This window comes from Myotis yumanensis, unplaced genomic scaffold (assembly GCF_028538775.1).
Source record: "Myotis yumanensis isolate MYYU_CA2020_CCGP unplaced genomic scaffold, mMyoYum1.0.hap1 SCAF_12, whole genome shotgun sequence".
Taxonomy (NCBI): Eukaryota; Metazoa; Chordata; class Mammalia; order Chiroptera; family Vespertilionidae; genus Myotis; species Myotis yumanensis.
Window position 1 is genome coordinate 552,521 of NW_027223763.1, and position 27,871 is coordinate 580,391.

At 69.1% G+C, this 27,871-nt stretch overlaps 4 protein-coding genes and 1 long non-coding RNA gene across 6 annotated transcripts; 4 read left to right on the forward strand and 1 right to left on the reverse strand.

The window, feature by feature from the left end:
• The first annotated feature begins 647 nt into the window (after nt 1-647).
• Nucleotides 648-6,689, forward strand: AJM1 (apical junction component 1 homolog). Of its 2 annotated transcripts, none has more exons than XM_070430214.1 (3): nt 648-718; nt 2,092-2,260; nt 2,337-6,689. In XM_070430214.1, the coding sequence occupies exon 3, from the start codon at nt 2,396-2,398 to the stop codon at nt 5,315-5,317; it is 2,922 nt and encodes a 973-aa protein (XP_070286315.1). In that variant the 5' UTR covers nt 648-718; nt 2,092-2,260; nt 2,337-2,395; the 3' UTR covers nt 5,318-6,689. The 2 variants fall into 2 exon arrangements, with proteins under 2 accessions (XP_070286315.1, XP_070286316.1); XM_070430215.1 differs by lacking the exon at nt 648-718 and adding an exon at nt 1,090-1,140.
• A 623-nt stretch (nt 6,690-7,312) lies between these two features.
• Nucleotides 7,313-8,785, forward strand: PHPT1 (phosphohistidine phosphatase 1). Its single transcript, XM_070430234.1, has 3 exons — nt 7,313-7,534; nt 7,836-7,960; nt 8,561-8,785. The coding sequence occupies exons 1-3, from the start codon at nt 7,390-7,392 to the stop codon at nt 8,651-8,653; spliced, it is 363 nt and encodes a 120-aa protein (XP_070286335.1). The 5' UTR covers nt 7,313-7,389; the 3' UTR covers nt 8,654-8,785.
• A 1,453-nt stretch (nt 8,786-10,238) lies between these two features.
• Nucleotides 10,239-18,087, forward strand: MAMDC4 (MAM domain containing 4). Its single transcript, XM_070430213.1, has 27 exons — nt 10,239-10,284; nt 10,726-10,833; nt 10,913-11,086; nt 11,163-11,288; nt 11,652-11,782; nt 11,866-11,950; nt 12,107-12,232; nt 12,405-12,542; nt 12,624-12,712; nt 12,796-12,969; nt 13,142-13,226; nt 13,304-13,483; nt 13,564-13,692; nt 13,853-13,984; nt 14,603-14,719; nt 14,844-14,978; nt 15,090-15,223; nt 15,287-15,500; nt 15,600-15,737; nt 15,858-15,976; nt 16,056-16,146; nt 16,319-16,465; nt 16,641-16,775; nt 16,885-17,012; nt 17,104-17,227; nt 17,639-17,808; nt 17,939-18,087. Exons 1-27 carry the CDS (start codon nt 10,239-10,241, stop codon nt 17,978-17,980), a joined length of 3,417 nt encoding a protein of 1,138 aa, XP_070286314.1. The 3' UTR covers nt 17,981-18,087.
• Nucleotides 18,088-18,583: 496 nt separating this feature from the next.
• Nucleotides 18,584-22,611, reverse strand: EDF1 (endothelial differentiation related factor 1). The gene is made up of 5 exons (XM_070430232.1): nt 22,450-22,611; nt 20,404-20,455; nt 19,868-20,028; nt 19,500-19,593; nt 18,584-19,014 (listed from the first exon to the last, which is right to left on the reverse strand). The coding sequence occupies exons 1-5, from the start codon at nt 22,525-22,527 to the stop codon at nt 18,953-18,955; spliced, it is 447 nt and encodes a 148-aa protein (XP_070286333.1). The 5' UTR covers nt 22,528-22,611; the 3' UTR covers nt 18,584-18,952.
• Nucleotides 22,612-23,414: 803 nt separating this feature from the next.
• Nucleotides 23,415-26,062, forward strand: LOC139020589 (uncharacterized). The gene is made up of 3 exons (XR_011473333.1): nt 23,415-23,702; nt 24,360-24,500; nt 25,727-26,062. It is a non-coding gene; the product is annotated as an uncharacterized lncRNA (long non-coding RNA).
• Nucleotides 26,063-27,871: the final 1,809 nt, after the last annotated feature.

Here is a 27,871-nt window from a genome sequence, read left to right on the forward strand (position 1 = left end):
TGTGTCAGGACCTTGTCCAGGGCCCCCATTTCATGGTCCCACTCCTGCCCAGCTAGGATGTTCCCTGGCTCGGCATCTTGTTAAGGGGGTGCTGGGAGTGGGCCTCAGCAGGCCTGCCCAGGGCAGTGACAGCCCCTGCCTGCTGGACGCTGGGGGGGCGGGGGGGGGGGGGGGGCAGCAGGGGCCTCCTGGCCTGGGAGAGGCCCGGTCCAGCTGGGGGCCATATGGCCCAGGTACCTGCAGAGTCTGGCGCCTCCACACGCCAGCAGGGCCAGCAGGGCCAGCAGGGCCAGCAGGCGCCGAGCAGCCCATCTGCTCCTCCTGGGCCGACCCGAGTGTGAATTCCAGGAGTGGTGCTGGGGGTGTCCGGTCCTGGCCAGAGCTCTGCCCCCATGTCCTGCCAGGCGGGAGCTGGCAGCACCAGCAGGCCCTCTGGTTGGACCCCAGGCCGGCACCTTGCGGTACAGGAGGGCTCAGCCCGCACAGCACCGTGCTGAGCCCGAGGCCACGTGGGTCCCAGGCCCCAGGCGCGGCCCCTTTAAGTGCAACGCCACCGGCCACCAGCGGGGGCAGCACCGAGCCGCCGGCCTCCGCTCGCTGCCTGGAAGCTTCTGCCGGTGCCGGGGACGCGGTGCGGGTGCGGGACGCGCGGAGTGGGGGGCGGTGGGCGGGCTCGGGCCTGCACGACCTGTCGGTTCGGCGGGCAAGCAGCGCTCAGGTAAGAGGTCGGGGCTGCTGCCCACGAGTCGTGTCTGGGGAGCGGGGAGGGGGTGTTCCGCAAGGATGGGGGGCAATCCCGGTCGGCTGCTCGGGGTGGGGGCTGTGGGCCGGGACGTGCCATGGGGGGCTGCCCCCAAGTCATCAGGCCTGGGACCCAAGCGGGGGGTGGGGTGGGGGCGGGGGCAGTCCTCGCCGCGCAGCGCCAGGCCGGGCTGTCACCTCCCTGGGGCGGAGCCTCGCCCTGTCATCGCCCCGATTCCGGCCTGACTTTGAGCTCGGGAGGGTCGGGAGGGGACAGGGGGGGCCTGTCAGCCAGGGGCAGAGTTGGTGGGTGCGAGGCTGGGCTGGGGACCGGCACGGACGCGGAGGAGCAGCCCCGCCGGCAGGAGGCCCTGCAGCCCAGGACAGAGGGTCGGACAGGTGAGGGCCCAGCACCCCGTCCTCACTCGCCCGGAGCCCAGCCTCGGGCTGTGAGGAGGCGGGGCCCCCTCCGCACCGTCTGGCCCCTCCCGAGCGGGTCCGGGCCCTGGCGCCACAGCGGGGCTGGCGGCCCACGTCTGCACGGGAGCCGGTGCGGAGGGTGGACCCCGGCCCAGCCCGCACTGCGGGGGTGTGGAACCGCGGGTTTCCATGGCGCCTCCTGAGCCGGCGGGGAGCGTCCTCGCCGGAGAAGGGGTGGAGCCTAACCCACCCACCACGCTGCCTCCTGGCAGCCTCCGGCCCGGGTGCCCCAGGCAGGGGGAGGGGGGCAGCTCACACGCCCCCCTGTGGCCCAGCCTGGTTTTCAGGTCGCGGTGCACACGCTGCAAAGCTGGGGTCACTCTCCCCGCCTTGTCCTGAGACCTGCGAGCTTGGGGGGTTCCCACCACCCTGAGACGGCTGGAGTCAGCAGTGTGTGCAGAGGGGAGCGGGCTGGGGGCCCAGGTGTGCTCTGTGGGGGCATTACTCAGGCCGGGGCCACGCCAAGTGTCAAGGGCGGACAGGCCAGCGTTGCAGCCTAAGGACCGTGCCTGGACCTGGTGGGGCCACCCGGGGGCCCACAGGGGCCTCAGGACTGGGGCCTGGAGCATCCAGCTGTCCCCAGTGAGGCGGCCCTGGCTGCGCGGGGGAGGGGCTCCATGCAGCCTCCTCGCAGGGGAGCAGGAGACTGCGACTGGGCACAGCTGGCTGGGCCAGGGAGGGCTTGCTCTGCGCTGTCACCAGGGGCTATGGCGCCAGCAGCGAGAAAGTCGGACATTAGGCCCCCGATGGGCTCCGTCCTTCCAGCCATGGGCGCCAGGGAACACGCCCCGCTCCTCCTGCCGGTCGGGGACCAGGAACGGGGTCTGACCAAGCCCACATCTAACCACGGCAATGGCATCGCCTTTTCAGCCGACCCACGCGTGTCATCCATTAGAAAGCGGCCAGCAAGATGGGTTAGAACCTGAGCGGCTGAACAGCTGGGCTCCTGCTGCAGGGGCTGCAGGCGGCGGCATGGAGCGAGTGTCCGCGGCCTCGGCCAAGGCCCCACACCAGGGCTGCTCCGCCCCCCGCGCCCCAGGTAAGCCAGTCCGGCGCGGGGGGGCGAGGCCGGGCTGCGGGGGGGTGGGGGCGGCCCTGACCGTGTCTCCTCCCAGGGCCAAAGCCCCACGAGGCCGAATGAGCTGCAGCCGCCAGCCTGGGGACCTCGTTTAAGATGACCCGCACGGACCCGCCGGATCTGCTGGTGTCGACCGTGTACCAGGACATCAAGGTGGCGGCCCCCGGGCCCTCGCCCAGGCGCCCGCCATGTGAGCGCCCCACGGCCCGGCCCGCTGCGCCCGTGCCTTTCAACAAGCGCCACTGCCGCAGCTTCGACTTCCTGGAGGCGCTGGACGGGGCGGCCATGGAGGGCCGCCCCGAGCGGCCGCCCCCAGAGCTCCCTGCGCCGCGCTCCCGGCCCCGCGACAGCGAACCCCGGCGCCGCGCCCGCTCCAAGAGCGCGCCCCGCGAGCCGCCGGGCTTGGCGCCCGCGCCCGCCTCGCCGCCAGTGCTGCCGCGCCGAGGCCGGGAGGTCCAACGGGCGGCGCGGGCCGAGGGGTCGCCACGCCGGGAGCCCTCGTACCCCGCGCTGCGCGCGCTGGCCAATGAGCTGCACCCCATCAAGCTGCAGCCGCAGCGGGGCGGCCCTGGCCGCATTGCGCCCCTGTGCGCCGCCGCCGACCGCTATGCGCCGCTGGAGCTTCCAGCCGGGCCTGCCCCCCACGTCCGATGCCGCCTGGACATCAAACCTGACGAGGCGGTGCTGCAGCACGCTGCCCGGGGGTCGCGGCCCTGCGGGCCCGCCCAGACCGCACCCTGGGCCCGCGCTGGGCCGCCTCTCCACGGCCTCACGGTGCCCGGGCCACACCACGTGGCGCTGTCGCGCACCCCCACGCCCAGCGACTCCTACTGCGTGGACCCGCGGGCCCCGTACTGCGACGGGCTCCTGCCCGGGCCGCGGGACTATGCGGAGCGGCGCAGTCTGCCCTTCCCAGCCCCGCCGGGCCCCTCCCAATTCTTCTACACCGAGGAGCCTGACGGCCACGCCGGCGGCTTTGCGGCCAGCCCCGGCCCCCCCTGTGACAGCTACTTCCCCAGACCCTTCCGGCCCGAGGAGCCCGCGAGGCCCAGCCCACGGCGTGGGGGCAGCTACCTGGCATGGGAAGCACGCACCTTCCCGTTCCACGAGCCGCCCTTAGGCTCCTACTACGGAGACGCCCCCCGAGCCTACATCCCGTCCTGGGGCCCCTGCCATCCGCCCACGGAGACCCAGGCCCAGCCCGCCGCCCGACCCTTTTACACAGAGGACTTGGGCCGGTACCGAGACCGCGACGCCCTGGCGCGGACGTACCCACACCCACGCGGCAGCCCGGCCTGGGGCGACTGGGGCCCGCGGCCTTACCGAACCCTGCAGGTGGCGCCGCCCCCGGCCCCCGGCCCGATGCTCGCCTCCTGGCACGGGGGCACCGGCACCAGCCCGCCCCGTCTGGCCACCGACAGCCGCCACTACTCGCGCTCCTGGGACAACATCCTGGCGCCCGGGCCGCGCCGCGAGGACCCCCTGGGCCGCGGCCGCAGCTACGAGAACCTGCTGGGAGGGGAGGCCCGGGAGCCGCGGGGCACCTCGCCGGGAGGCCGGCGCCCGCCGGTCGTCGTCAACCTGTCCACCTCGCCTCGACGCTACGCTGCGCTGTCGCTGTCCGAGACGTCGCTGTCGGAGAGGGGCCGCGCGGGCGACGGCCCCGGCCGGAGCTGGTACGTCACCCCGGAGATCACCATCACCGACAACGACCTCCGCGCCGCCGAGCGCCCGACCACCAGGGGCTGGGAGCTGCCCGGGGGCCGCCGGCGGCCACCCCCGCCCGCCGCCCCCGACGGCCCCACCTCCGGTCGCCAGCGCAGCCTCGAACAGCTGGACGAGCTCATCACGGACCTGGTGATCGACTCCCGGCCCCTGGCCGGCCAGGCTTCCCACCCCGCGGCCGACGGCCTGGGCCGCCAGCTCCGTCGCCTGCTGGACTTGCGGCCCGCGGGCTCGGGGGCCCCGGCAGCGGCGCCGCGCTCGCCCCCCGCGTCTGCCGGCAGCGCCGAGGAGCCCTCGGGGGCGGGGCAGGCGGCAGACGAGTCCCCCGAGCCCAGCGCGGACGAGGACGACCTGATGACCTGCTCCAACGCGCGCTGCGGGCGCACCGAGACCCTGTTCCACGCCTGCCTCTACTTCAAGTCCTGCCACAGCTGCTACACCTACTACTGCTCGCGCCTGTGCCGCCGCGAGGACTGGGACGCGCACAAGGCGCGCTGCGTGTACGGCCGCGTGGGCAGCGTGTGCCGCCACGTGCTGCAGTTCTGCCGCGACAGCGGCCCGGTGCACCGCGCCTTCTCGCGCATTGCCCGCGTGGGCTTCCTGTCGCGCGGCCGCGGCGTGCTCTTCCTGGGCTTCCCAAGTCCCGGCTCCGCGGACAATTTCCTGCGCTTCGGCCTCGAGGGGCTGCTGCTGTCGCCCACCTACCTGTCCCTGCGCGAGCTGGCCACGCACGCGGCGCCACTGGGCAGCTACGCGCGCGAGCTGGCGGCCGCCGGGCGCCTCTACGAGCCGGCCGAGTGCTTCCTGCTCAGCGTGTCGGTGGCCGTGGGCCCCGGCGCCACTCCCCACGGCGCCCCCGCCCGGCCCGCGCCGCGGAGCCCGGGGCCCACGGTGCGCAAGTTCGCCAAGGTGGCGCTGGCGGCCGGCAGCCCTGCGCGGCCGCCCCCGACGCGGGGGCTGGAGCCAGACATGGAGACGCTGATCCTGACGCCGCCGCCGGGCACGGCGGGCCTGGACCAGGAGGGCGAGGCGGGCCGGCGCGCGCGGGAGGTGGCCTTCATCCACATCCAGCGCGAGCTGCGCCTGCGCGGCGTCTTCCTGCGCCACGAGTTCCCGCGCGTCTACGAGCAGCTCTGCGAGTTCGTGGAGGACAACCGGCGCTTCACGCCCACCACCATCTACCCCACGGACCGGCGGACCGGCCGCCCCTTCATGTGCATGATCATGGCCGCCTCGGAGCCTCGCGCTCTGGACTGGGTGGCCAGTGCCAACCTGCTGGACGACATCATGTGAGGCCGGGCGCCAGGGCCCCACGCCATCCATAGAGGCCCCGCCCCAGCCGCCCTCTAGCCCCGCCCAGTCGCAGGCCCCGCCCCGCCCACCCAGGGATGCCCCGAGCCCCGCCCAGCCCACTCAGGACCAGCCTGTCCATTCAGACCCCGCTCCCGCTTCTAGGTCCCGCAGCAGATTCGCCCGGTCCCCGCCTTACTCACCTTGAGCTCCGCCAAGGGCCTACCCCATCGTGTCCTCTACGAGCCCCGCCTTTCCTCCTCCCGTCCAGCTCCCCCTGGTCCGGCTCCCCCGCGGGCCTCCCCAGAGGCCGGTCCTTGGCCGCTCGGTGCTCCCCGCTGGGAGGCGGGGTGGGCTCGAGGACCGCCCGGCCCTGCCTTCAAGCGGAGGGGTCACTACTGCAGATCCCGTCCGACCGTCCCTGTCAGCCGCAGGCCTCCCTGCAACCTCCCCACGTCTCGTTCGCCCGGGTCCTGGAGCCCGAGTAGACCAGAGCTGGTCCCGCCCCATTTAACACGCCCCCCACCCGCCTCCTGTGGTCTGCGGTGCGCCCCGCCCTCGTGGTGCGTTTCCACCGGCCGCAGTCCCGGTGCAGAGGGCGCAGCCAGCCGTCCCCCCCACCCCCACCCCCCTCAGCCCGCACGGTCTTTCAGCGCTACCCGCCTGCCTCCCTCACCACAGGCTGCCCGGCCTGGGCCCCCAGGAGTGGCCGGGGCAGGCGGCAGTGGAGGGTGCTAGGGTGCTGGAGATCTCTCGTCCAGGTGCCAGGCACCGGGCCAGAGGGGAGGAGGGCCCGGCACGGGAAGCGGGGGCGCTGGCCCAGAGCTGAGACCGGGCTGGGCACGAGTCAGGCTGCCGGCCCACACACACATACACATATACACACGTACACACATATATATACACGTACACACACGTACACACATATATATACACACATACACACACACACACACACACACACACACCCTTCCCGCGTGGCCGTGCCTGGCGTTGCAGCTGGAAACGCGAGGCCAGCGGCCCGGGCTCCATGGACCACAAGTGACCAGGAGGGGGAGGCCGGGCACCCGCAAGGGCCCTCCTGGAGCCCCCAGAGCCGCACCGGGGCTGCGAGGGGGCATCAACTGAACTACATGGTGAACGCCCCCCTGCTCGCGCCCCCTCCCGCCTCCTTCCCCCACGCGCCGCCTCGCCCCGCGCATTTGCACCGGCCACGCGCCCTATTGGTCCCACTCGCCTTCGCGCCCCCCCAGATCGGGCCACCGTGCAACCCGCTCCCAGGCCTCCGCCTTCGGCCGGCGGGACAGGAAGAACCCTGGACCGGGATTGTTTCCAGGGGGCGAGCGCTTTTCGAAGTAAAACCACTCGAAGGTCACCACTGCTGCCTGTTATGTCGGAGTGGGCGGGCCGGGCCGGGGCGGGCCGGGGCGGGCGGCGCTCGGACTCGATGGGCGGGCGGGGCGGGCGGCCCTGGACACGGGGCGGGAAGCTGTCAGAGCCGCGTGCGTCCCTCTGGCCACAAGGGCGGCCTAACTCCCTCCAGAGGGGCCTGGCACCAGCCCGTGGCCCTGCTCGATAGGCAGTTATCCGACCCTGGTGTTTTTAAATATATTTTTATTGATTTCAGAGAGGAAGGGAGAGAGAGGTACAGATCGAAGCATCAGTGACCTGCGAGGATCACGGATCGGCTGCCTCCTGCACACCCGGAACCGGGGATGGAGCCCGCAACCCGGGCACGTGCCCTGACCGGGAACGGAGCCGTGATCTCTGGTTCATGGGTCCACGCTCAGCTCCTGAGCCCCGCCGGCGGGCCCGCCGCTGGTTCTAACCGCCGCCACGGGGGCTCCGCGTTCCCCTTTAAGTGGGACCCGCGTGGTCCCGGGACTGCAAGGAGCTGGACCGCGACGGGCCCGTCGGCGCGGCGGGCGGGCGGCTCGATTGGCTGAGGCTGAGGGCCGGGCTGCCGGCCGCGCAGGATTGGCCGCGGCCTCCCAGGGCCCGCCTCCCGCACTGACGCAGCCCCGCGTGCGCAGGGGAAGGGCGGCGGGCCGCAGCGGCGGCGCGTTCCCGGGAACATGGCGGCGGCGGACCTCGCCCAGATCCCCGATGTGGACATCGACCCCGACGGCGTCTTCAAGTACGTGCTCATCCGCGTCCACGCGGCCCCGGCGGGCGAGAGCAAGGAGATCGTGCGCGGCTACAAGTGGGCCGAGTACCACGGTGAGGGCGGGCGGGGCGTCGGGGCGGGGCCTCGGCCTCGGTGGGCGGGGCGTCGGGGCGGGGCCTCTGTGTCGGGGGCGGGGCCTCGGTGCCGGCGGGCGGGGCCCAGGGCGTCCCGGGAGGGATCCCGCGCGGGGTCTGGGGTCCGGGGCCGAGGGCTGCCGTGGCCGACCCCTCGCTCCTCCTCCCCGCGCCCCTGCCCAGCCTGGGGGGCCCGCTCCTGGGGAGTCAGCTGCTCAGCGCTGGGGCTCAGACCCCTGGCTCCCACGGCGCAGGCTGAGTGCCGCCTCTCCCGCCCCAGCTGACATCTACGACAAGGTGGCGGGCGAGATGCAGCAGAAAGGCTATGGCTGCGAGTGCCTGGGCGGCGGGCGGATCTCGCACCAGAGCCAGGACAAGAAGATCCACGTGTACGGCTACTCCATGGTGAGGCCCGCCCGCCCGCACCGCTGCAGAGCTCACACGGGGCCCAGGGTGGGTGGGAGGCCGCTGCTGCCCCGCAGCACAGCGGGCTGAGTCCTGTTCCAGCCTCAAGGGACCTGGTTGGGCCCGGCCGGTGTGGTTCAGTGGTTGGGCATCAACCTATGAACCGGGAGGTCAGGGTTCGATTCCGGGTGCCCAGAGTGGGGTGAGCAGGAAGCAGCCGATCAATGATTCTCTCTCATCATTGATGTTTCTGTCCCTCCCTTTCCCTTCCTCTCTGAGATCAGTAAGAAAACATATACATATATATAAAGAGAGGCCCGGTTGGGCTGTCACTGAGGCCTCAGTATTGGGGGGACACCCAGAGGCCCCTCCCTCTCCCCTCCCCAGGCCACCAGTGGAAGTGCAGGGACATTCTCTCGGCACCTAGAATAGCCTGGGCTTCAGGCGAGAGACCTTCCCACCGAGGGCTCCCTGGGTGGTGGGGGAGTGATGGCACTTGGCTTCGCTCTGGGGCCCTGCGCTGCTCTGGCTCCGGGTGTCACTGCTACCTGGGCCCCCAGAGCCAGGACACAGGCTGTGAGGGATGCCTTCTTTCTCCAGGGGTACGGCCGTGCCCAGCACTCCATCTCCACCGAGAAGATCAAAGCCAGGTACCCCGACTACGAAGTGACGTGGGCAGACGATGGCTACTGAGGCCCCCCACTCAGAACTCTGCCCGGGACGCCCCCCTGGCGCCTGCCACCCTGCCCAGGCTTTGGAGATGGACGCCAGCCGGGCCCCAGTTCCAGGTTTACCTCACCCACGGCAATAAAAAGCACTAACCCAGCTGGGCCCCGGGTGCTGTGTGTGTCGACTTCTCTGCTCCTCTGGGCCCTGACTCGAGTGGGTGGGTGGCAGAGAGTCAGAGGCAGCCCTGGGCAGGGGCTCCCCTCCCCGCGGCCCCTCGCCCGGCTCCACCCCTGGGGGCCCCAGGGAGTGGCAGTGCACACTCAGCTCTTTGGAGTCTGATAAGCGCCCCCCCCCCCCCCCGCCAGCTCTGTCCCCCTTTATGGCCTAATTGCTCCCCCGCGTGGCTGTCCCCAAGGACATCTGGGATGAGGCCCACCCGGCCGTTGCGAAAGGAGTTGGGGTTGGGAGTGCCCAAGCCAGCACGCGGGCAGGGAGGGCACCTGTGGCCACCGTCCCGGCGGCTGCGTTCAGCCCTCGTGTGCCCTGCCAACCCAGGTCACACGTGAAAGTGGCATGTGACTCCTCGCTCCCAGGATCCGGCCCCCGGCCCCGGCCCCCAGCCGAGGTGAACAGGCAGAGCGTCTGACATGGCGCTGGGAGCCCCTCTCCCCAAACCCCTCTCCTCTTCCCAGTGCAGAGCTGCGGGGGGTCACCAGGCACAGGGAGGGCAGAGCCAGGCCCACTGAGGCCCAGCTGCCCTTGGCTCCCTGAGTGTGGGTGTGCCCGTGGCTGCGGCCCTGTCGTGCGTGGCCGCCGGGCAGGTGTAGTGCCACCACTTCCACAGGTGCGGCAGGCAGCCTCGCAGGTCACAGAGTCCGCTGCAGGCAGAGCTCGGCTCCCCACCCTGTGCTGGCAAGAGGGGGGCAGAGGGGTCTGCGGTCGGTGCCAAGAGTATCAGGGCCCTGGGTGCCCCGCCACACTGCTCGGGACAGTTGTCCATGAACAAATGGTTACTGCCTGGTTGGCCTAGGAGCCAGGAGGTCACGGTTCGATTCCCGGTCCGGGCACGTGCCAGGTCGCAGGCTCCATCCCCAGTGGAGCGTGCAGGAGGCAGCCGGCCCATGATTCCCTCTCATCATTGATGGTTCTCTGTCTCCCTCTCCCTTCTTCTCTGAAATCCATAAAAATACGTTAAAATAAGTAATGATTTAGGAATGAGTAAGGGAACAGGCACCACAGGCTGAGTGATGGGGATGGAGATGGTCAAGGTCCCTGGCTGCTGGCCGTTCTCCCAGGGTTTAGGGTGCTGGGCGCCTGACCTCACTGCAGGGTGGGGACAGGCCCGGGAGAAGTGGTCGCAGCCTGTGCTGCCCGGAGCCACCTCCAGTGGGGCCTCCACCAGGCAGGGCCAGACCTTCGGTCCGGAGTTGCTGGACTCGTGGGAGCTGACGGGGGCCGGGGGCCCCTCTCCTGGCCCTTTTACAACGGGAAGTTTGCCCTCATCGGCCAGGGCGGGGCTGGCCCAGGGGCCCCTCCAGTTAGAGCGGAGTCAGCAGCGGGGCCGAGGGGATAACAGCACAGGCCCCGGTCCGCTTCCCTCGGCCTGGCCATGCCTCTGCCCAGCCGCCTCCTGCCTGCCCTGCTCCTGCTCCTGGGTGAGTCGTCGGGCTCGGCTCCGTAGCAGAGCTGGGGGGGACCCAGAGGGAGCCCTGGGTCCTGGGGTTGCCCCGCTGGGCAGGGGGCAAGACTTGTGCTCTCCCAGGCCCAGTCCCCGCCCAGGCCCCAGGTGAGAGGCCCTGGCGGCAAACGCCTGCTCCTGGACGCCTGGAACCGGAGGGGGTCTGGGTCACCACTGACACCCCCCTTGGGGGTACCCTCCCCACCGGCTTCCGCTTCCCTCCCTTGGTCCCGTGCAGCCAGCCTCTCAGGCCAGCTGTGCTCGGCTCGGCCTTGGTGGGGAGCCCCCAGCCACAGACCCAGCCCCTCCCTCTGACCTCCTGGCCCGGAACCCAGAGCAGGACAACCCACAGCCTGGACCGTCCCAGGCATACAGGATGGGGTCACCCTGCTAGACCCCTGCCTGTCTCTGCTGGCAGCAGGGTCCCCAGGCGGGGCCTGGGTCCCCAACCACTGCCGGGCCCCCCCGGACGCCGTGTGCAACTTCGTGTGCGACTGCAGGGACTGCTCCGACGAGACACAGTGCGGTGAGCAGGTTGGCGGGCGGCGGGGCAGGGCTGGCCAGCCCGAGGGCCACTCCCCTGACCCCCGCCCCTGCTGTCCCAGGTTACAATGGGGCCTCACCCGCCCAGAGCACCCCCTTCACCTGCAGCTTCGAGCAGGACTCCTGTGGCTGGCGAGACATCAGCACCTCAGGCTACCGCTGGCTCCGGGACCGGGCAGGGGCCGCGCTGGGGGGCCCTGGGCCGCGCGCAGACCACACTCTGGGCACGGACCTAGGTGAGCCCTCGCGGGCGGGTGCCCAGCCTCCCCTTCCTCGGTCCCTGCCCGGTCTTCTAACCTCTCTGCCGTCCAGGCTGGTACGCGGCTGTTGGCACTCATCGCGGGAAAGAGCCGTCCGTGGCCGCCCTGCGCTCCCCCGTCCTGCGTGAGGCGGCCCCCACCTGTGAGCTGAGGCTCTGGTACCAGGCGGCCTCCGCAGGTGTGTGCTCGGCCCTGCGGCCGGGTGGGATGCCCAGGGAGGGGAGACAGGAAAAGACAGCTGCTGCTGCAGACAATGGAAGGGCGGCCCCTCGGGCGCAGTTCGATTCGGTCAGGGCACAGGCCCAGGTCGCAGGCTCGAACCCCATGCGGGGCGTGCAGGAGGCAGCTGATCACTGAATCTGTCTCCCTCTCCCTTCCTCTGAAATCAATAAAAAATATATTTTAAAAAGAGAGAGAGAGAGAGAGAGAGAGAGAGAGAGAGAAAGAAAATAAAGGGGCTCCCAGGGAAGGGGCAGGAGTCCAGGGGCACAGCCCGCGGGCTGGGAGGCACAGGGGCTCAGCTGCCTGTACCCCATGACAGATGTGGCTGAGCTGCGGTTGGAGCTGACACATGGCACGGAGACGCTGGCCCTGTGGCGGAGCTCGGGGCCCTGGGGCGAGGGCTGGCAGGAGCTGGTGGTGGCCCCTGGCCGCGTCCGGGGTGACTTCTGGGTGAGCTGGGGGCAGTTTGAATGGTGGGGGCAGCAGGTGGGTCTGAGCCCTGACTTAGGCCCTAAGGGCCCTCTTCTCTTCAGGTGACCTTCTCTGCCACCCGCAATGCCACCCACAGGGGGGCTGTGGCCTTGGACGACGTGACCTTCAGGGGCTGTGGGCTGCCCAGTAAGACCCCCTGCCTGGGCCCACGCCGGGGGGGGGGGGGCAGGGGTAGTGAGGCCCCCACCTGGTCACTCCCAGCTCAGAAAGTCTGGGCCTCTCCCCCAGCTGCCCTGCCCCAGGGTTTGGGGCCTGGTGATGGTTAACCGTCCCCCACCCCAGCCCCCCAGGCCAGCTGCCGGCTGGGGCATCACCGCTGCCAGAACCAGGCCTGCGTGGAGCCCCACCAGGTGTGTGACGGGGAGGACAACTGTGGGGACAGCTCAGACGAGGACACGCCCAGATGCCGTGAGCGGGGTTCCCGTTCAGAGGATGCGGGGGGCGGGGGTGGGGACCGAACCTCTGCTCGTCCTGGTGGGGGGGGGGCCGGGGATGGAGCCGCTGGCCTGAGGCAGCTGCACCACTGGGGAGGCCCAGGGCAAGGGAGGCCCTGCTCAGGGGCCTGAGCCCTTCGCCCTAGACGGCCACATCCCCACCGACTTCGAGACGGGCCTGGGCCTGTGGCACCGCACCGAGGGCTGGACCCGGAACCACAGCGCCAGTGTCCCCGAGCGCCCCGCCTGGCCGCGCCGAGACCACAGCCGGAACAGCGCACAGGGTGAGGCCACTGGGGACCCCCCCCCAGCCCGGCCTCCCCAGGCCGCAGGCACCCCGCCCGCCCACACCGCTCTCTCCCCAGGCTATTTCCTGGTGTCCTTGGCCGAGCCCGGCGCCCCTGCCCTGCTCTACAGCCCCGAGCTCCAAGCCTCAGGTCCCCACAACTGCTCGGTGGGTGAGGGGGGAGGGGGACACGGGCTGCTGACCGGGCGCGGGGGCCGGGGCGTCTCGCTGACCGTCCTCGTCCCCTCCAGCTCATCCTCTATCACTACCTGCACGGGTCCCAGGCCGGCCGCCTCCGGCTGTATCTGCAGGCTCAGGGCCCCCACCCCCCCCGGGACCCCGTCCTGCTGCGCAGCCGCCACGGGGAGCTGGGGGCCGCCTGGGTCCGAGACCGAGTCGACATCCAGAGCGAGCACCCCTTCCGGGTGAGGCAGGCGGGGGGGGGGGCAGGCGGGGGGCCCTCCAGGCAGTGTGGTTTGTGTGGGGGCTGCAGGGAGGGAAGGCGGCGGGCTCTCCGGAGGCCCCCGTGAAGGTGGCGGACATGCTGGGGTGGCGGCGAGAGGGCTCCGGTGCCCCCTGAGCCTGCTGTGTCCGCAGATCCTCCTGGCTGGACAGACGGGCCCTGGGGGTGTCGTGGGCCTGGATGATCTCATCCTTTCTGCCGGCTGCACACCAGTCCCGGGTGAGCCTGCTGAGCCGCCCGCCCCCCACGGGCACAGCCCCCCACGCCCCTGACCCCATCCTGTTCTACCCCCACAGAGGCATCCCGCTCGCCCTCGGGGCCCTGGGCCCCGGTCCCCAGGCCCCAGCTGGTTGGTCTGCAGCCCCAGGGTCCCTGTGAGCCGGGACACCTCCGCTGTGGGGACCTGTGTGTCCCCCCGGAGCAGCTGTGTGACTTCAGGCCGCAGTGCGAGGGGGGAGAGGACGAGCAGGAGTGCGGTGAGCGCGGGGCGGGGCTCCCTCCGCGGGGCCTCCTGGGGTGCGGGTGCGCCCGCCCGCTCAGCCCCCTGCCGTTGCAGGCACCACAGACTTCGAGGCCCCCACCATCGGGGGCTGGGAGGACGCCAGCGTGGGGCGGCTGCAGTGGGGGCGCCTCCCGGCCGAGGAGAGCAGGGGCCCGGGCACAGATGCCAGCGGGGCTGCAGCTGGTGAGCCTCCCCCCCCCCCACCCCCCCCCCCACCCCCGGGCAGCCTGGAGCCTCTGCCTGTGAATTGTACCCCAGAGGGTCCCCTGCTCTGCCTCTTCCGCGGGGGAGTCCAGAGCTGGGGTCCCTGGAAGGAGTCGCTCTAAGGCCCCGCTCTCCCCAGGGCACTTCCTGTCCCTGCAGAGGGCCTGGGGACAGTGGACGACAGCGGCCAGGGCCCTCACACCCCCCCTGGGCCCCTCAGGCCCCCACTGTGAGCTCCACATGGCTTACTTTCTGCAGAGCCACCCCCGAGGTACTGCTCACCTGCCTTCCCTGGGGCCTCTGCCCAGCCCTGAGGGGTGGAGCTGGGAGGTGGGCCCTGCAGGGGGGTGGCCTGCAGGAGAGGGGGTGCCCTGCAGGAGGGGGGCGGGCAGCTGACCCCTGGTGCCCCCTCGGCCAGGCTTCCTGGCGCTGCTGGTGGTGGAGGGCGGTGCCCGGGAGCTGGTGTGGGAGGCCCGGAGCAGCAGCAGCGCCTGGAAGGCGGACACAGTCCTCCTGGGGCAGCGCCGCCGGCCTTTCCAGGTGAGGGGGCAGCCACGTGGGGGGGCCATGGAGCTGCCTGGACCTAACAGCCCTCCCCCATGCCCCCATGAAGCTGGAGTTTGTCGGCCTCGTGGACTGGGAGGGCCCTGGCCAGCAGGGCGCTGGGGTGGACAGCGTGACCCTGAAGGACTGCAGCCCCGCTGTGGCCGCCAAGAGAGACACAGGTCCCACCCCCATCCCCACTCCACACCCAGCCCTGTCCCCACTCCTCCACCCAGACCACCTTAGGGACCCCAGAGACCCACCCGAGAGCTCGCCTCCCAGCTTCCCAGGCCTCAGGAGGGATGGAGGGGGGCCCCGGGGGGGTGCTGACCCCCCTCCCCCGCAGAGGTCTCCTGTAACTTTGAGCGGCACACGTGTGGCTGGCACACGGGCCACCTCACCGACGCACACTGGCACCGGGTGGAGAGCCGTGGGCCTGGGTACGACCACACCACAGGCAAAGGTAGGTGGAAGCACCCAGACGTATTAGGGCCAGTGCCCAGGCCTGGGGGTCGGCTCGAGGCCTGGGCTGGAGGGCAGCCTCTTGGAGTCCGTGCAGCTCAGCCGTGTCCACTCCCCGCCCGCAGGCTACTTCATGCTCCTGGACCCTGTGGACCCGCTGGCCCGGGGCCCTGGTGCCCACCTGCTCACCCAGCCCCAGACGCCGGCAGCCCCTCAGCAGTGCCTGTCCTTCTGGTACCACCTCCACGGGCCCCAGATCGGTGAGTGCCCGGCGCCGGGCAGGGCTTGAGGCTCAGGTGGCCCAGGTTCTGGAGGAGCTGGGGCGCTGGCAGGGAGGGCCTGGGCCCCTCTCAGTGCCACTCGCCCCACAGGGACCCTGCGCCTGGTGATGAGGCAGGACGGGAAGGACAGGCACCTGTGGTCGAGGTCCGGCACCCAGGGCAACCGCTGGCACCAGGCCTGGGCCACCCTCCACCACCCGCCGGACACGGTTGCCCAGTACCAGGTGAGGTCTGCTCCGGGGGCGAGGGGCAGGGCAAGGCCCGGCGCTGACACCCTCCGCCCCCAGCTGCTGTTCGAGGGCCTGCGGGACGGGTTCCACGGCTCCATGGCGCTGGACGACCTGGCCCTGCGGCCCGGGCCCTGCTGGGCCCCCAGGCACTGCTCCTTCGAGGACTCGGCCTGCGGCTTCTCCACTGGGGACCTTTGGATGCGCCAGGCCCACGCCACGGGCCACGCCGCCTGGGGCCCCCGGGCTGACCACACGACGGAGACAGCTCATGGTGCCGGCCTGGGCTGGGCAGAGGGGCTGAGGGTGGGGCCGAGGGCGGGTGGGGTCAGGGAGGGCTGGGCGGCAGACTGGAGCTGGCACCCTCGCCCAGGGCACTACATGATCGTGGACACGAGCCCACAGGCCCTGCCCCGTGGCCACGCAGCCTCCCTGACCTCGGAGGAGCACCAGCCCCTGGCCCAGCCCGCCTGCCTGACCTTTTGGTACCACCTGAGCCTCCGGAACCCAGGTGAGGGCTGCCAGGAGGCGGGTGGTCCACCCACGCCAGCCCTGTGTCAAGCCGCCCGGCAGCCACTGCTTCGGGCTGAGGGCATTGGCCCCCTGCTGACCGGGCCGGCGCTGGGGGCAGGTACCTTGCAGGTCCGCGTGGAGGAGGCAGAGCGGCACCAGGTGCTGAGCATCAGTGAGCGCGGAGGGCGGGCCTGGCGCCTGGGCAGAGTGGCCGTGCAGGCCCAGCAGGCCTGGAGGGTGAGTGCCGGGGCGGGGCCTTCCCACCCCGAGGGCTGTCCAGGCCAGGCGTGGCACTGCTCACTCCGTGCCTGCCCAGGTGGTGTTTGAGGCCGTGGCCGCTGGTGTGGAGCACTCCTACATCGCGCTGGACGACCTGCTGCTCCAGGATGGGCCCTGCCCTCCGCCAGGTGGGTGCCCTCCGCCAGGTGGGTGCCCTCCGCCAGGTGGGCGCCCTGCAGCCTGGCCCTGGGACCGGCCGTGACGCAGGGGTGGAACCAGCTCTGTGCCAAGCATCCCCAGCAGCGGTGGTGCCCAGGGATGGGGGCGGGGCAGCACCACTCACTGCCCGGTCCCTTGCAGCTTCCTGTGACTTTGAGACGGGCCTGTGTGGCTGGAGCCACCTGTCCTGGCCCAGCCTGGGAGGGTACAGCTGGGACTGGAGCAGTGGATCCACACCCTCCCGGTACCCCCAGCCCCCCGTGGACCACACCCTGGGAACTGACGCAGGTGGGTCTTAGTCAGGGAGGGGCCCCAGAGCCACACACTACACACACAAGGGCGCCCGCCACACCCCCGCCAGGGCCAGCAGCCCAGCTCAGCCAGGCTCCCTCAGGGTCAGAGGCCTCTGGCCAGGGGTCAGCTCCCATCGATCACTGGGCACCCCTTTCTCTCTCGTTCCCAGGCCACTTTGCTGTCTTCGAAACAGGAGTGCTGGGTCCGGGGGGCCGGGCAGCCTGGCTGCGCAGCCAGCCCCTGCCCCCCACCCAGGCCTCCTGCCTGCGCTTCTGGTACCTCATGGGCTTCCCTGAGCACTTCTGTGAGTCGGCTGGCCAGCGGGCGGGGGTGGCGGGGGCGGCGGGGCGGCGGGGGGCGGCGGGGGCGGCGCGGACTGGGGCTGGCCTAAACCACCCTGGCCCCGCTCTCAGACAAGGGCGAGCTGAGGGTGCTCCTGAGCAGTGCGCGGGGCCAGCTGGCCGTGTGGGGTGCGGGCGGGCGCCTGCGGCACCAGTGGCTGGAAGGCCAGGTGGAGGTGGCCAGTGCCGAGGAGTTCCAGGTGAGGCCTGGTGCTCCGAGTGGGGGCCTGGGGGGCTCAGGCGGGGGCTCTGCCTCCAGGAGCCCACACAGCCTCTCCTCCTCCCGGTCAGATCGTGTTTGAGGCCACTCTGGGCGGCCAGCCAGCCCTGGGGCCCATTGCCCTGGACGACGTCGAGTACCTGGCTGGGCAGCGCTGCCAGCGGTCTGTGCCCAACCAGGGTAAGCCCTGCCCAGGTCGGCCAGCCCTGGTCTGGGTCTGGGCTCAGCTGTTCAGCAGCTCCCAGCCCCTGTGGCTGCCCGAGAGGCTGGGAGAGCCCCCAGGGCTGGCGCTTCGCTGTCCCCCATCTGTCTCTGTCCCCTCCCCTCCCCGGGCCCCTGACCGTGCTCTGCTCCCAGGCTGAGGCTGGGCCCGGGAGGTGCCAGGCAGGCCAGGGACTGCAGCCAGCCTCCTCGCTGGGCGCTGGTGCTTCACCCCCAAGTGGGTCCAGCCTGGGGCCACGATGCCTGCCTGTCCTCGTCTCGAGCAGTGACCCCAGGAACCCGCGGGGGGAGCAGGGCCGGGGTCCCCAGGCGCCGTCCTCGGCTCGGGAGTGGGGTGTCAGGGAGGACGCAAGTCCCAGGGCTCCTGTGCCCCGCGGCCCACAGGGGACTCGGTGCCGGCCATGGTGCCGGGCGCGGTCAGCGGGGCCCTCCTGCTCGTGCTCCTGGTGCTGCTTGGACTCACGGGGTGGCAATGGCTGCGGAAGGGGGGCTGCCCCTCCAGGGACAGGACAGTGGCCGCGGCCCCCGGCTTTGACAACATCCTCTTCAACGCGGTAGGGCCCCGGGTGGGGCGGGCAGGCGGGTGGGGGAGCTGCTGTGCCCTGCAGAACAGAGCAGTGGGGCAGGAACCCCTAGACCCACCCACCTGCACCCAACCCTCACCAGGCTCCTCCCCCTTTCTAGGATCAAGTGACCCTGCCAGCATCGATCACCAACGGCCCCTAGGCCCAGAGGACCCGCTCCTCCCAGGAGCTCCCCACCGTCGGTCCTGGCCCCAGATGTGCCGAGTCCGCATCCCTCACCCTGCATCCCGCCCGCAGTCCTCACCCCAGCAATAAACACTCCGGCCCGGAGGGCACCCCCCTCGCCGGCCAGCCTGTGCATGCTGCTCTGAGGTCCCTGTGCGCCCCCCCACCCCCCGCCCCGCGCCACTCCTGAGCGGTCCCCAGACAACACAGCTGCTCCCCAAGGACGTGAGGAAGGGAACACCATGGCGCTGCCCACACACCATCCCTGTCTGTCCCGCCTGGGCCTGGACAGGTGACGGCCAGGTGCTGCCCTCTGGCCTGCTCCCCTGGCCTCTGGGCCCACAGGACGATGGGCAAGGGTGTGGCCGGGGACTCGGGCCAGGGGAGGGCGGAGCCTGGTGCCAACAGGCCAGCCAACACCCACTAACTGTCCCAGCCAACACCCACTAGCATTCACAGTCCCTCAGGCACCCCCACGCCCGTCATGAACCCCCCCCCCCCCCACACACACACACCCTGGGCCTGAGGGAGCAGAGGTGCAGTGGGCGGGCCCCGGTGGGACAGATGCTCACACCAGCAGGAAGGGCAGCGAACGTTTATTAGTTTATTAGCGTCTCTAGCAGCCAGACGGGCGTCTTCCCTCCGCGGGCTGGACTGGCTCCTACCCCGCACCTCCGTGAGGCCCCCTCAGCTCCCCCCGGAGCCATGCCCACGTGGCCGACACCTGGGGAGGGTGGTGGGTCTGCGCCTCGCTGAGGACGGGGCAGGGAGGACACACAACAGGAGAAGCGAACACTTTGCAAGGCTTTGTTTACAGCAGGTGGGTGGGGGTCCCAGGCAGGCTGACACCCGTGTTCCGTTGGGCGCGTGAGGAGGCCACGCTGGCGCTGGGGTCCGGGGAACCGCCAGACACGATCAGCCGGAACGCACTGACCTCGAGGCTTTGTGCTCATTTCGCCCTGGGCCCCTTCTCAATTGGCTTCCCAATGTCCTTCCCCCGGAGCTTGAGGCCTGAAGGAGCATCGGACACGCTGACCACAGCTCCCCCCGCCCCCCGCCCCCCGCCTCGGGAACTTCAGAGGACAGAGTGGGCACCCACTGGCCATGCGCACTCACTCCCTTCCCCACAGCAAGAAGACAGGGAGCGGGAGGCAGGGAGAGGGACCGGGGACGACAGCCCCACTACGGCCTGGGCTCTCGGAGCTGCTGGCCCCTCCACCCAGAGCAGACGCCCGTTCCCTCCCCAGGACGGGAGCTCTGTGCCTAGACTCAGGCTGTCACCCAGGGGACATGTGGAGAACCTGAGTGGGCGGGGCAGGAGCCAGAATTGGGGGGTGGGGGTGGGGCCGGTGGGGAAATGTGCCGGGGAGGGAACCACACAGCTCGCTCGGGAGCTTTCCTAAAGCCGGGCTTCCTGCACCCCAGCCTGACAACCCCCCTCTACCCCCCGAGGGGCAGCCCTGACGCCTGGTCACCACAAGCCGAAGGACACTCACCGATGGCTCTCTCGATTTTGCCCAGAACCTGGTTGTTAGGAATGGCCCGTCCGCTCTCGTAGTCCGCGATGACCTGTGGCTTTTCGTTGATTTTCTAAAGAGAAAATGTGTTTTGTACACGTCAGTTTGATAAGAAAATGCTGCAGAACTAGGACACACGTGGATGGGCCGGGGCACCACCTTCTGCGACAGCAAGGGGCCGAGAGCCTTGGCGGAGCAGCTCCCAGATGCCCGGGGTCACCCGCGAGAGAGTTCCCGGGGCCTCACGTGGCTCCCCCAGAAGCCTGCGGGGGCCAGTGCAGCCTCCTACGTCCCCAGGCGGACAGAGCCCCGCCCGACCACAGCCTGGAGGAGGGGCCGCCACTCACGGTCGCCAGGTCCTTCTGCGTCAGCCCCTTGCTCTGCCGGCCCTGCTGGATGACCTTGCCCACCTCCAGGGTCACCCGGTCGTGGTGCAGCTCCTCCGTCTCCCGGTCCAGCTTAGCCGTGTTCTTGGTGATCGAGTGCTGCTTGTTCTGACCAGCAGCCCCTGAGTGGTGGGAACCGAGAGAGAGAGAGAGAGAGAGAGAGGTGTGTATGTGTGTGTTGCACCAACACAAGGGAAAGGCGTTTCAGGCCTCGAACCAGGCACGACGGCGGGGCGCCCAGGTGACATGGGAAGCCAGGCCGTCCAATCATGGCAACTGCACAGGCGTCAGAGCAGATTCCAGAACCTCCTCCCCGCGGGGAGCGTGGACAGCACAGCCTCCTGGCCTCTGCCACCCACAGCTGCTGGGGTGAGACTCCAGGCGCCCCTGCCGCAGCGGCTTCGGCTGCCAGCGGGCGTCCTGACCCCCGGGCGCGGTGCCCACCTGCAGAGATGGCCCGCCACCACCCGCGCGAGGGCGGACGCGTCGGTACCTACACTTCTTGGAAGTCTCCACATCTTCTCCTCGTCTCTGGGCTGCCAAGATGGCCTAGAAAATCAGGGCAGGTTCTTGGTCAAAATTAGCTTTGGAGCCCTGGCCGGGCAGCTCAGTTGGTTACAGGGCTGTCCTGATACTCGAAGGCTGTGGGTTCGACCCCCAGTCAGCGCACATACAGGAGCCAACCAATGAAGGCGTAGGTGGGTGGAACAAATCGATTTTCTCCCTTTCCCCCCCTCTCAAATCAATTTTTAAAATATTAGCTTTCACCCCGGCTGGTTTGCTCAGTTATGGCGTCGGCCCATGAGCTGATGGGTTGTGGGTTCGATTCCAGCCAAGAGCACATAATTTGGTGGCGGGCTCGATCCCTGGCCCGAGCGAGGGAGGCAGCCGATCGACGCCTCTGTCTCTTCCCTCCCCGTCCTCTCTCTCTGACGGTCAGCGGGAGAAACACCTGCAGGGGCGACTGCTGAACACCGAACACCCCGGCTCTGGCAGCACCTGCCGGGCTCTCTCCAGGGCTGAAGTCGGTGCTGGCCTTTCTGCTTGTTTAGGTTTTTTATTGACCTTTAGGGAGAGGGAGGGGGAGGGGGAGCAGCAGCATCGCTGTGAGAGCAGTGGGACCTACTGTCGCCCACACACCCGAGGGGACCAGCCTGCGCCCGGCCCTGCACCCACCGGCAGCCGAACCGGCAGCTTTCCATGCCCACGACCCCCATTGACCGCACCGACCCGGACGGCGCCAGCCTTACACCCGGGCTCGGCTGCTCCCATGGCCGCCCCTTCCCCGGAGTCCAGGCCCGAGGCTCCTGCCCAGCGGCTGTCTGTCCGCCCGTCCTCCGGGCGCCCCCCCCCCAGGCCCCCAACAGAGCGGACGGGGCTGACACTCGGGGAAGGGGCTGCGGGCGGGAAGGGCCGGGTCTACAGGCGCCTTGGCGCTGTTCTCCCGACGCAGCCGCGGCCATGGTTTCCTTCGGAAAAAAACCCGCATTTGGTGACTGGACGCCAGCGGGGCGGCCACTGAGTCCGGCCCAGCCCGGCCCGGTCCGGCCCGGGGACAGCGAGCCAGGCGGGGCCGGGGACAGGCTGCCTCCGAGCGGCCGCAGGGCTCATGTGCACGGCGGGCCGGGGGAGGGGGGAAGCCGGGGGGAGGGGTGCCGGGGGGAGGGGGGAAGCCGGGGGGAGGGGAAGCCGGGGGGGGGGCCGGGGGGAGGGGGGAAGCTGGGGGGGGGGGAGCCGGGGGGGGAGAGCCGGGGGGCCGAGGGGGAGGCGGGGGGCCGGGTCACCGGCGCCGAGTCCCCAGGCGGCCGGGCCGCGCACACTCCCCGCGGGTGCGGGTGCCGGCGGGGGACACGGGCAGCATCGGACCGAGCGGACTGGGGGCAGGGGGGGGCTCCAGTCCCGCCCCCTCGCCTCGCCCCCCGTTCCCACCCCACCGCCCCCCACGGCCCTGACCTGCCCTCGGTCCTCCCTCCGCCGCATCCTCGCCGTCCCGTCCACACCCAGAGTCCAAGGCCTCCGGACCTTGCCCGGCGTCCACCCCAGGCCCGGACCGCTGGCCACGACACCCCACCCTCACGACACCCCACCCTCACGCGCCCGTCCCGGCCCCGCCGTCCTCCTCATTCCCGCTCCTCCACCGCCACCCCCCCTCCCTGCCCCCCTCCCTGCCCCGCCTCCTTGTCCCCCCCGCCTCTGCCCCCCCTCCCTGCCCCCCCGCCCCCCGTTCCTGACCCCCTGCCCCCCGTTCCTGCCCCCCCTCCCTGCCCCCCGTTCCTGCCCCCCGTTCCTGCCCCCCCTCCCTGCCCCCCCTCCCTGCCCCCCATTCCTGCCCGCCACCTCCTTGTCCCCCCCCCGCCCCTGCCCCCACCCGCTGCCGCGGACCGTCCTGCAGCCCAGCCTCTGCCTCCGTCCTCACCCGGCGCCCCAGGTCCGCCCGGCCCGGCCCCCGCCCCCTCCCCACCCGAGCGCCTGGCCGCGGCCCCCGACCCCGTCAGCCCCGCGTCGGCCGCCCGGTCCGCCGGCCGCTCGGCCCGGAGCCGCACCTGCTTGGACTTGGCCTGCGCGGCCGTGGGGCCCTTCTTGCGCAGCACCGTCACCGTGTCCCAGTCGCTCTCGGCCATGGCGGCGGCGGCGGCTCGCGGCACTGACGGCGGCTCGGCGGCAGCTGCTCGAGACCCAGCGGCGCGACGTCGCCTCTTCGCTAGGCCGCTTCCGGCGCCGTCCGCGGCCCCGCCCCCGCTTCCCATTGGCCGGAATCCCGGGGGGCGGGCACTTCCGGCGGCTCGGGACCAATCTGAGGCCGACTCATCTGAGGACTGCGAGGCGGGGCGCGACGGGGGGTGGTGACGTCAGGGCGCGGAGGGGGGCGGAGTGAGCGCAAGGGGGCGCGGAGGGGGGGCGGAGAGGGAGCGCGAGGGGGGCGCGGAGGGGGCGGAGAGGGAGCGCGAGGGGGGCGCGGAGGGGGCGGAGAGGGGGCGCGGAGGGGGGGCGGAGAGGGGGCGCGAGGGGGGCGCGGAGGGGGCGGAGAGGGGGCGCGGAGGGGGGGGGCGGAGAGGGGGCGCGAGGGGGGCGCGGAGGGGGTGGAGAGGGGGCGCGGAGGGGGCGGAGAGGGGGCGCGGAGGGGGTGGAGAGGGGGCGCGGAGGGGGGCGGAGTGAGCGCAAGGGGGCGCGGAGGGGGGGCGGAGAGGGGGCGCGAGGGGGGGCGCGGAGGGGGCGGAGAGGGGGCGCGGAGGGGGCCGGAGTGAGCGCAAGGGGGCGCGAGGGGGGCGCGGAGGGGGGGCGGAGAGGGCGGAGAGGGGGCGCGAGGGGGGCGCGGAGAGGGCGGAGAGGGGGCGCGAGGAGGGCGCGGTTGGGGCGGGAGGGGGCGCGGAAGGGCGGGAGGAGGAACGCGGGTCGGGGTGGTGTGCGCCCGGCCGGGGTCGTGAGAGGAGGGGGCGCGGGTGGGGAGAAGGGAGCCGGGCCCCGGGAGGAAGAGGGTGTGGGGGGCTGTGCGCAGGGAGAGACGGGGTGCCTGGGAAGGAGGGTGATGAGCGGAGGGGGACTCGGCCTTTGGTCCAACGAGGGGGGCTGGCCGCTCCCGGGTCGCACCTTTGGGGATGGGCCTGGCTCAGCCCGGCCCGGCCTGGCCCGGTACCGGAAGGGGTTCGGGAAGGGGTTCGGGAGCGCGCCCACAGACCGGCCAGGGAGTGTCTGCGCGCCCGTCCCTCCTCCTGCTGTGGGGCTGGCCGGCTGCAGGCAGGTGTGTTCCTGGGCTCGCGCTCACGTGACGCAGAGACGTGGACAGACATAATGTGGGGTAGGACTCTCTTTAAGATAAAAAACCAAACTTAGAAAAGGAAACATTTTTGTATAATATTTTGTATAATGTATATTCCTTTACAACAATTCCGTAATATCTCACAGTTATGTTTTTTAAAATTTTTATTTTCATTGATTTCAGAGAGGAAGGGAGAGAGAAACATCCATGAGAGGGAATCATTGACCAGCTGCCTCCTGCACGTCCCCTACTGGGGATCGAGCCCCAGGCATGTGCCCTTGGCTGGGAACCGAACCCGGGACCCTTCAGTCCACAGGCCGATGCTCTATCCACTGAGTCAAACCGGCTAGGGCCGAAGCCGGTTAGGCTCAGTGGATAGAGCGTCGGCTTGCGGACTGAAGGGTCCCGGGTTCAGTTCCGGTCAGGGGCATGTGCCTGGGATGTTTCTGACTATCTCTCTCCCTTCCTCTCTGTAAAAAATCAATAAAATATATTTTTTTAAAAAAACCGGCTAGGGCTATTTTACGATAGTTTTGTATAAGAGGACAAATGCTACATTTTTTAAAAACTGACAAGTGCCACAAATATCACACAATTTAGAAACATAACATTTGTACGGACTAACAAATGCGTGTCTAGAGCTTTTGCTTACATTTCTGGCTGTGTTCTCGGAATGCTCACATCATGACTTTGCAGATTGTGTTATGGAAAGAACCGGCGGGCGATTCCGACTTCTCTAGCGCGTCTGATCGAATCGGTGTCTGACTGTTAGTGTTGACCCTGGTTTGGGTAATCCTCGCGGCTTTGCACGACGGACTCACGGTAGCATTCCTACAGGTAGGTGTTTGCTGCACAAATACAGGAGTTCTGATAAGGGCAACCCCACCCAAAAGGAAAAGCAACATTAGGAGTATTAAATCACAATCCTGCATTACGGGCTGCTTTCATCAGAGGAGACGGATTCCCTTCTGCCCAGGGGTTGGGGAGACCTGAGTCCACTCACAATTTTGCACGTTGCATGATGGGAAGAATTTTGCACAGACTCACTTCTGGTTCCTACTACAGACCTTGTTTCTTCTCCACTCCCAAATACGTCCAGTGCTGGGCACTGTGTGTGTGTGGGGGGCGGGGGGGGGGGGGGCAGTTGGCAGCCATTGGAGGCCTACCTACCCCAGGGCAGGCCAGCAAGACTGTGAGCTGCAAAAATATGTCCCATAAGCTCCAGCGAAATGATCTCAAGTTCCCCTGAGTGAAAGTTATTGTGCTAGAAAAAAAAATGGGTTCATTCAAGGACAGCAAAGAGCCCGCCCGACCTATGATGAACCAGGTCTGATTCCCGGTCAGGGCGCATGCCTGGGTTGTGGGCTGGATCCCCAGAGTGGAGCAGGTAGGAGGCAGTTGATCCATCATTCTCTCTCATCATTGATGTTTCTATCCCTCTCTCCTCTCCCTTCCTCTCTGAAATCAATAATAAAAAAAAAAGAATAAAAGAATCACAATTCAGGACGTTCGTCTAGGGCAGTGGTCGGCAAACTCATTAGCCAACAGAGCCAAATATCAACAGTACAACGATTGAAATTTTTTTTGAGAGCCAAATTTTTTAAATTTAAACTATATAGGCAGGTACATTGTTATTAACTTAATTAGGGTGCTCCTAAGGCTTAGGAAGAGCCACACTCAAGGGGCCAAAGAGCCGCATGTGGCTCGCGAGCTGCAGTTTGCCAACCACTAGTCTAGGACAAACCAGCAGGTCCCAAGAACAAAGGAGAGGAGCCTGCATTTATAGAGGAAAGAGGGTAGTTGGGAGGGGCTGTTACTAACAAGGAGTCCATTGGTGGAAACTTGGGAGTTCAAAATGCAGTGGCTTTTCATCGCTGCGTTGTGACAGCCTCTCATTGGCTGAGCTGTTGCCAGGCAGGGAGAAAGTCTTCCTCCCACTGGGGTAGGGACTGGGAAAACATCTGTTGGAGATGCAGGTGTCTCTCTACCTGTTTGCGGTGATGGATGCAGAGTGGTAGGGTGGAAGAATTCCCCCCGACAGACCCTCTCAAATTTCATTTGAGGTCCTATTTATTTCCACACGGGGGTCCCTGGAGCCAAGAAGAGAGTAACAGAGGAGGAGAGGCAGTGCCCTCACCTGACTGCAGTTAAGATATTCTCAGCAGCCCTTGCCAGTGTGGCTCAGTGGACAGAGCGTCGGCCTGCAGACTGAAGGGTCCCAGGTTCGATTCCGGTCAAGGGCACGTACCTGGGTTGCGGGCACATCCCCAGTAGGGGGTGTGCAGGAGGCAGCCGACTGATGTTTCTCTCTCATCGATGTTTCTAACTCTTTATCCCTCTCCCTTCCTCTCTGTAAAAAAATCAATAAAATATATTAAAAAATATATTCTCAGCCAATGTAACCAACACTTGGCCCGGTGAGCCCACTGCCAGGCTCTCTCCCAGGGCATGGCTGGCACCCCAGCACGAGAAGTTGCATGGGCTGTGTGGTGTCGTGTCTGCCCAGGTGGGGTCAGGCCTGGAGGCGGGGAATCTGGTCCCAGGTGCCCTCAGACCCTGTGGGTGTCTGCCAGGATAGCCACCATCCCCCCTGGCTTTTGGTCAGGAGTCAGGTATGGGCCTGGCCTGCGGAAGCAAGGACCGTGGGCAGGAGGCAGGATGGGTCAGAGGTCCCAGCTGGGCTGCGGAGTGGCCGGACCATTGCGGCGGGCGGCAGTGGTGGGCCAGGGAGTGCCCGCGGAGGCCGACGTTGGCCAGGTGGCCTCTCTTGCTGAGCTGAGTGTGAGCGGAGCCTTTCCAGGTTTGCAGATTCAAAGCGAGGAGGTCGGAGCGAGGTGCGGGCAGCGAGCAGGTGCGGGAGCTTGCGCGGGGGCTCGCCGGCAGTTCCCGCCTCAGCCGGCAGGTGGCGCGCGCGGGCCCGCCGCGGTGCCGGGGAGGAGTCGGGCCACTGGTTCTCCATCCAATGAGAACGGGCCCAGAATGAGGCCCCAGAGGCCGCTGCCCTCAGGGACCCACATCGGGGAAGGACACAGGCGCTCAAGCCGATTCTAGTCACCTGGGGCGAGTGGGGGGACCCCCTCAACAAGAGGCCACCGGAGCAAGACTATCTTTCTCCCCAGACACTAAGGCCTGCCAGGCACCTGGGCGGGGGGGGGGGGGGGCACGGAAGGGGGAGGGACAGGGACGGCGGGGGAGGGGAGATGCTCCAGGTGAGGGCCTGGCTGGTGCAGCTTCAGCTCTGCGTGGGAGGCTGTTGCTGGCCTTTGGCTCCGGGTGTGGGGTGGCATTTGTGTTGAGGTGTCCTGAAGGGAGGTGGGTGCTAACTGGTTGGGAATCCTGGCCGCGCTTGTCTGTGGTGAGGGAATGCGGGGCATCTTTGCTTTCCTCTTGGCACTTTGGCGTTTTCCAGAGCCTCCCGAGTGCCCTCTGTGCTGCACAGACGGGGTTTGAACTGGTGATGGCATCAGTGGTTCCCAGAAGCGTGGGGTGGTGAACGGGGAACAGGCCCCACTTGTGTTACTGCGTGTCCTTCCCCGTCCACAGCGGGTGCAGATGGACGGAGTTGTCCTTCCCGGCTCTGTGCGCCCTTGCTCTCCTGCTGGGCTCCCAGCCAGTGGCCGGCCTGGGCAGACCCTCCCCCCTGGGCCTCTCGCCCTCCCTGCAGTTCTGGGCGACCTCCTGGTCCCAGAGCACGGGTGCTGGTGGGGTGGCTTCCCCCCCCCCCTGTCTTCTCCTTCCCTCAGGGGACGTCTCAGGGAGGGTGGCCTGGCTGTGCACTTGGGGGGAGGCGGGAGGGGGAGCCCCTGCTGGCTGGCCCGGGTGCAGGGGAATTCTGGGGCAGAGCTGGCGGGCCAGGCCCTCCTGGAAGCGTGCCCCTCAGACGACGGCTGAGTGAGAGTGAAACCGGCTTCTTTCAGAAGCTGCTGCCGGGGTTGACCTTAAAGTGTCTGAAAAATGAGCAGACGGGGGAGCAGAGAAGCGGGTTGTATTTGGCGAGGGGGCCCCGCCTCGGGAGGCTCTGGAGACAGCCGGAGGGGCACATGCAGGGTGTCCCATGTCCAGGTCCTGAGTGGGGGCCCAGATCACCCTTCCCGTCTCCTGTGCAAGCTGGTGTCTGTCCTCCAAAGGCCTGAGTGAGTAGCGGATGTGAGGTGAGCACCTTAGGAGCCGTCCCTGTCAGGCACAGATGCTAAGGTGAGCAAGGAAGA

Excerpts from the sequence above, each read along its gene's own strand:
- EDF1 (XM_070430232.1), bottom strand. The coding sequence starts at position 22,527 with ATGGCCGAGAGCGACTGGGACACGGTGACGGTGCTGCGCAAGAAGGGC. Across the intron at positions 20,456-22,449 it reads CGCAGGCCAAGTCCAAGCAG|GCCATCTTGGCAGCCCAGAG; the intron begins GTGCGGCTCCGG and ends CTGATTTTCTAG. Across the intron at positions 19,015-19,499 it reads CAAAATCGAGAGAGCCATCG|GCCTCAAGCTCCGGGGGAAG; the intron begins GTGAGTGTCCTT and ends ATGCTCCTTCAG.
- AJM1 (XM_070430214.1), top strand. The coding sequence starts at position 2,396 with ATGACCCGCACGGACCCGCCGGATCTGCTGGTGTCGACCGTGTACCAG.
- PHPT1 (XM_070430234.1), top strand. The coding sequence starts at position 7,390 with ATGGCGGCGGCGGACCTCGCCCAGATCCCCGATGTGGACATCGACCCC. Across the intron at positions 7,535-7,835 it reads CAAGTGGGCCGAGTACCACG|CTGACATCTACGACAAGGTG; the intron begins GTGAGGGCGGGC and ends CTCCCGCCCCAG. Across the intron at positions 7,961-8,560 it reads ACGTGTACGGCTACTCCATG|GGGTACGGCCGTGCCCAGCA; the intron begins GTGAGGCCCGCC and ends TTCTTTCTCCAG.
- MAMDC4 (XM_070430213.1), top strand. The coding sequence starts at position 10,239 with ATGCCTCTGCCCAGCCGCCTCCTGCCTGCCCTGCTCCTGCTCCTGG. Across the intron at positions 12,713-12,795 it reads CAGGTCCCCACAACTGCTCG|CTCATCCTCTATCACTACCT; the intron begins GTGGGTGAGGGG and ends CGTCCCCTCCAG. Across the intron at positions 17,013-17,103 it reads CCAGTGCCGAGGAGTTCCAG|ATCGTGTTTGAGGCCACTCT; the intron begins GTGAGGCCTGGT and ends CCTCCCGGTCAG.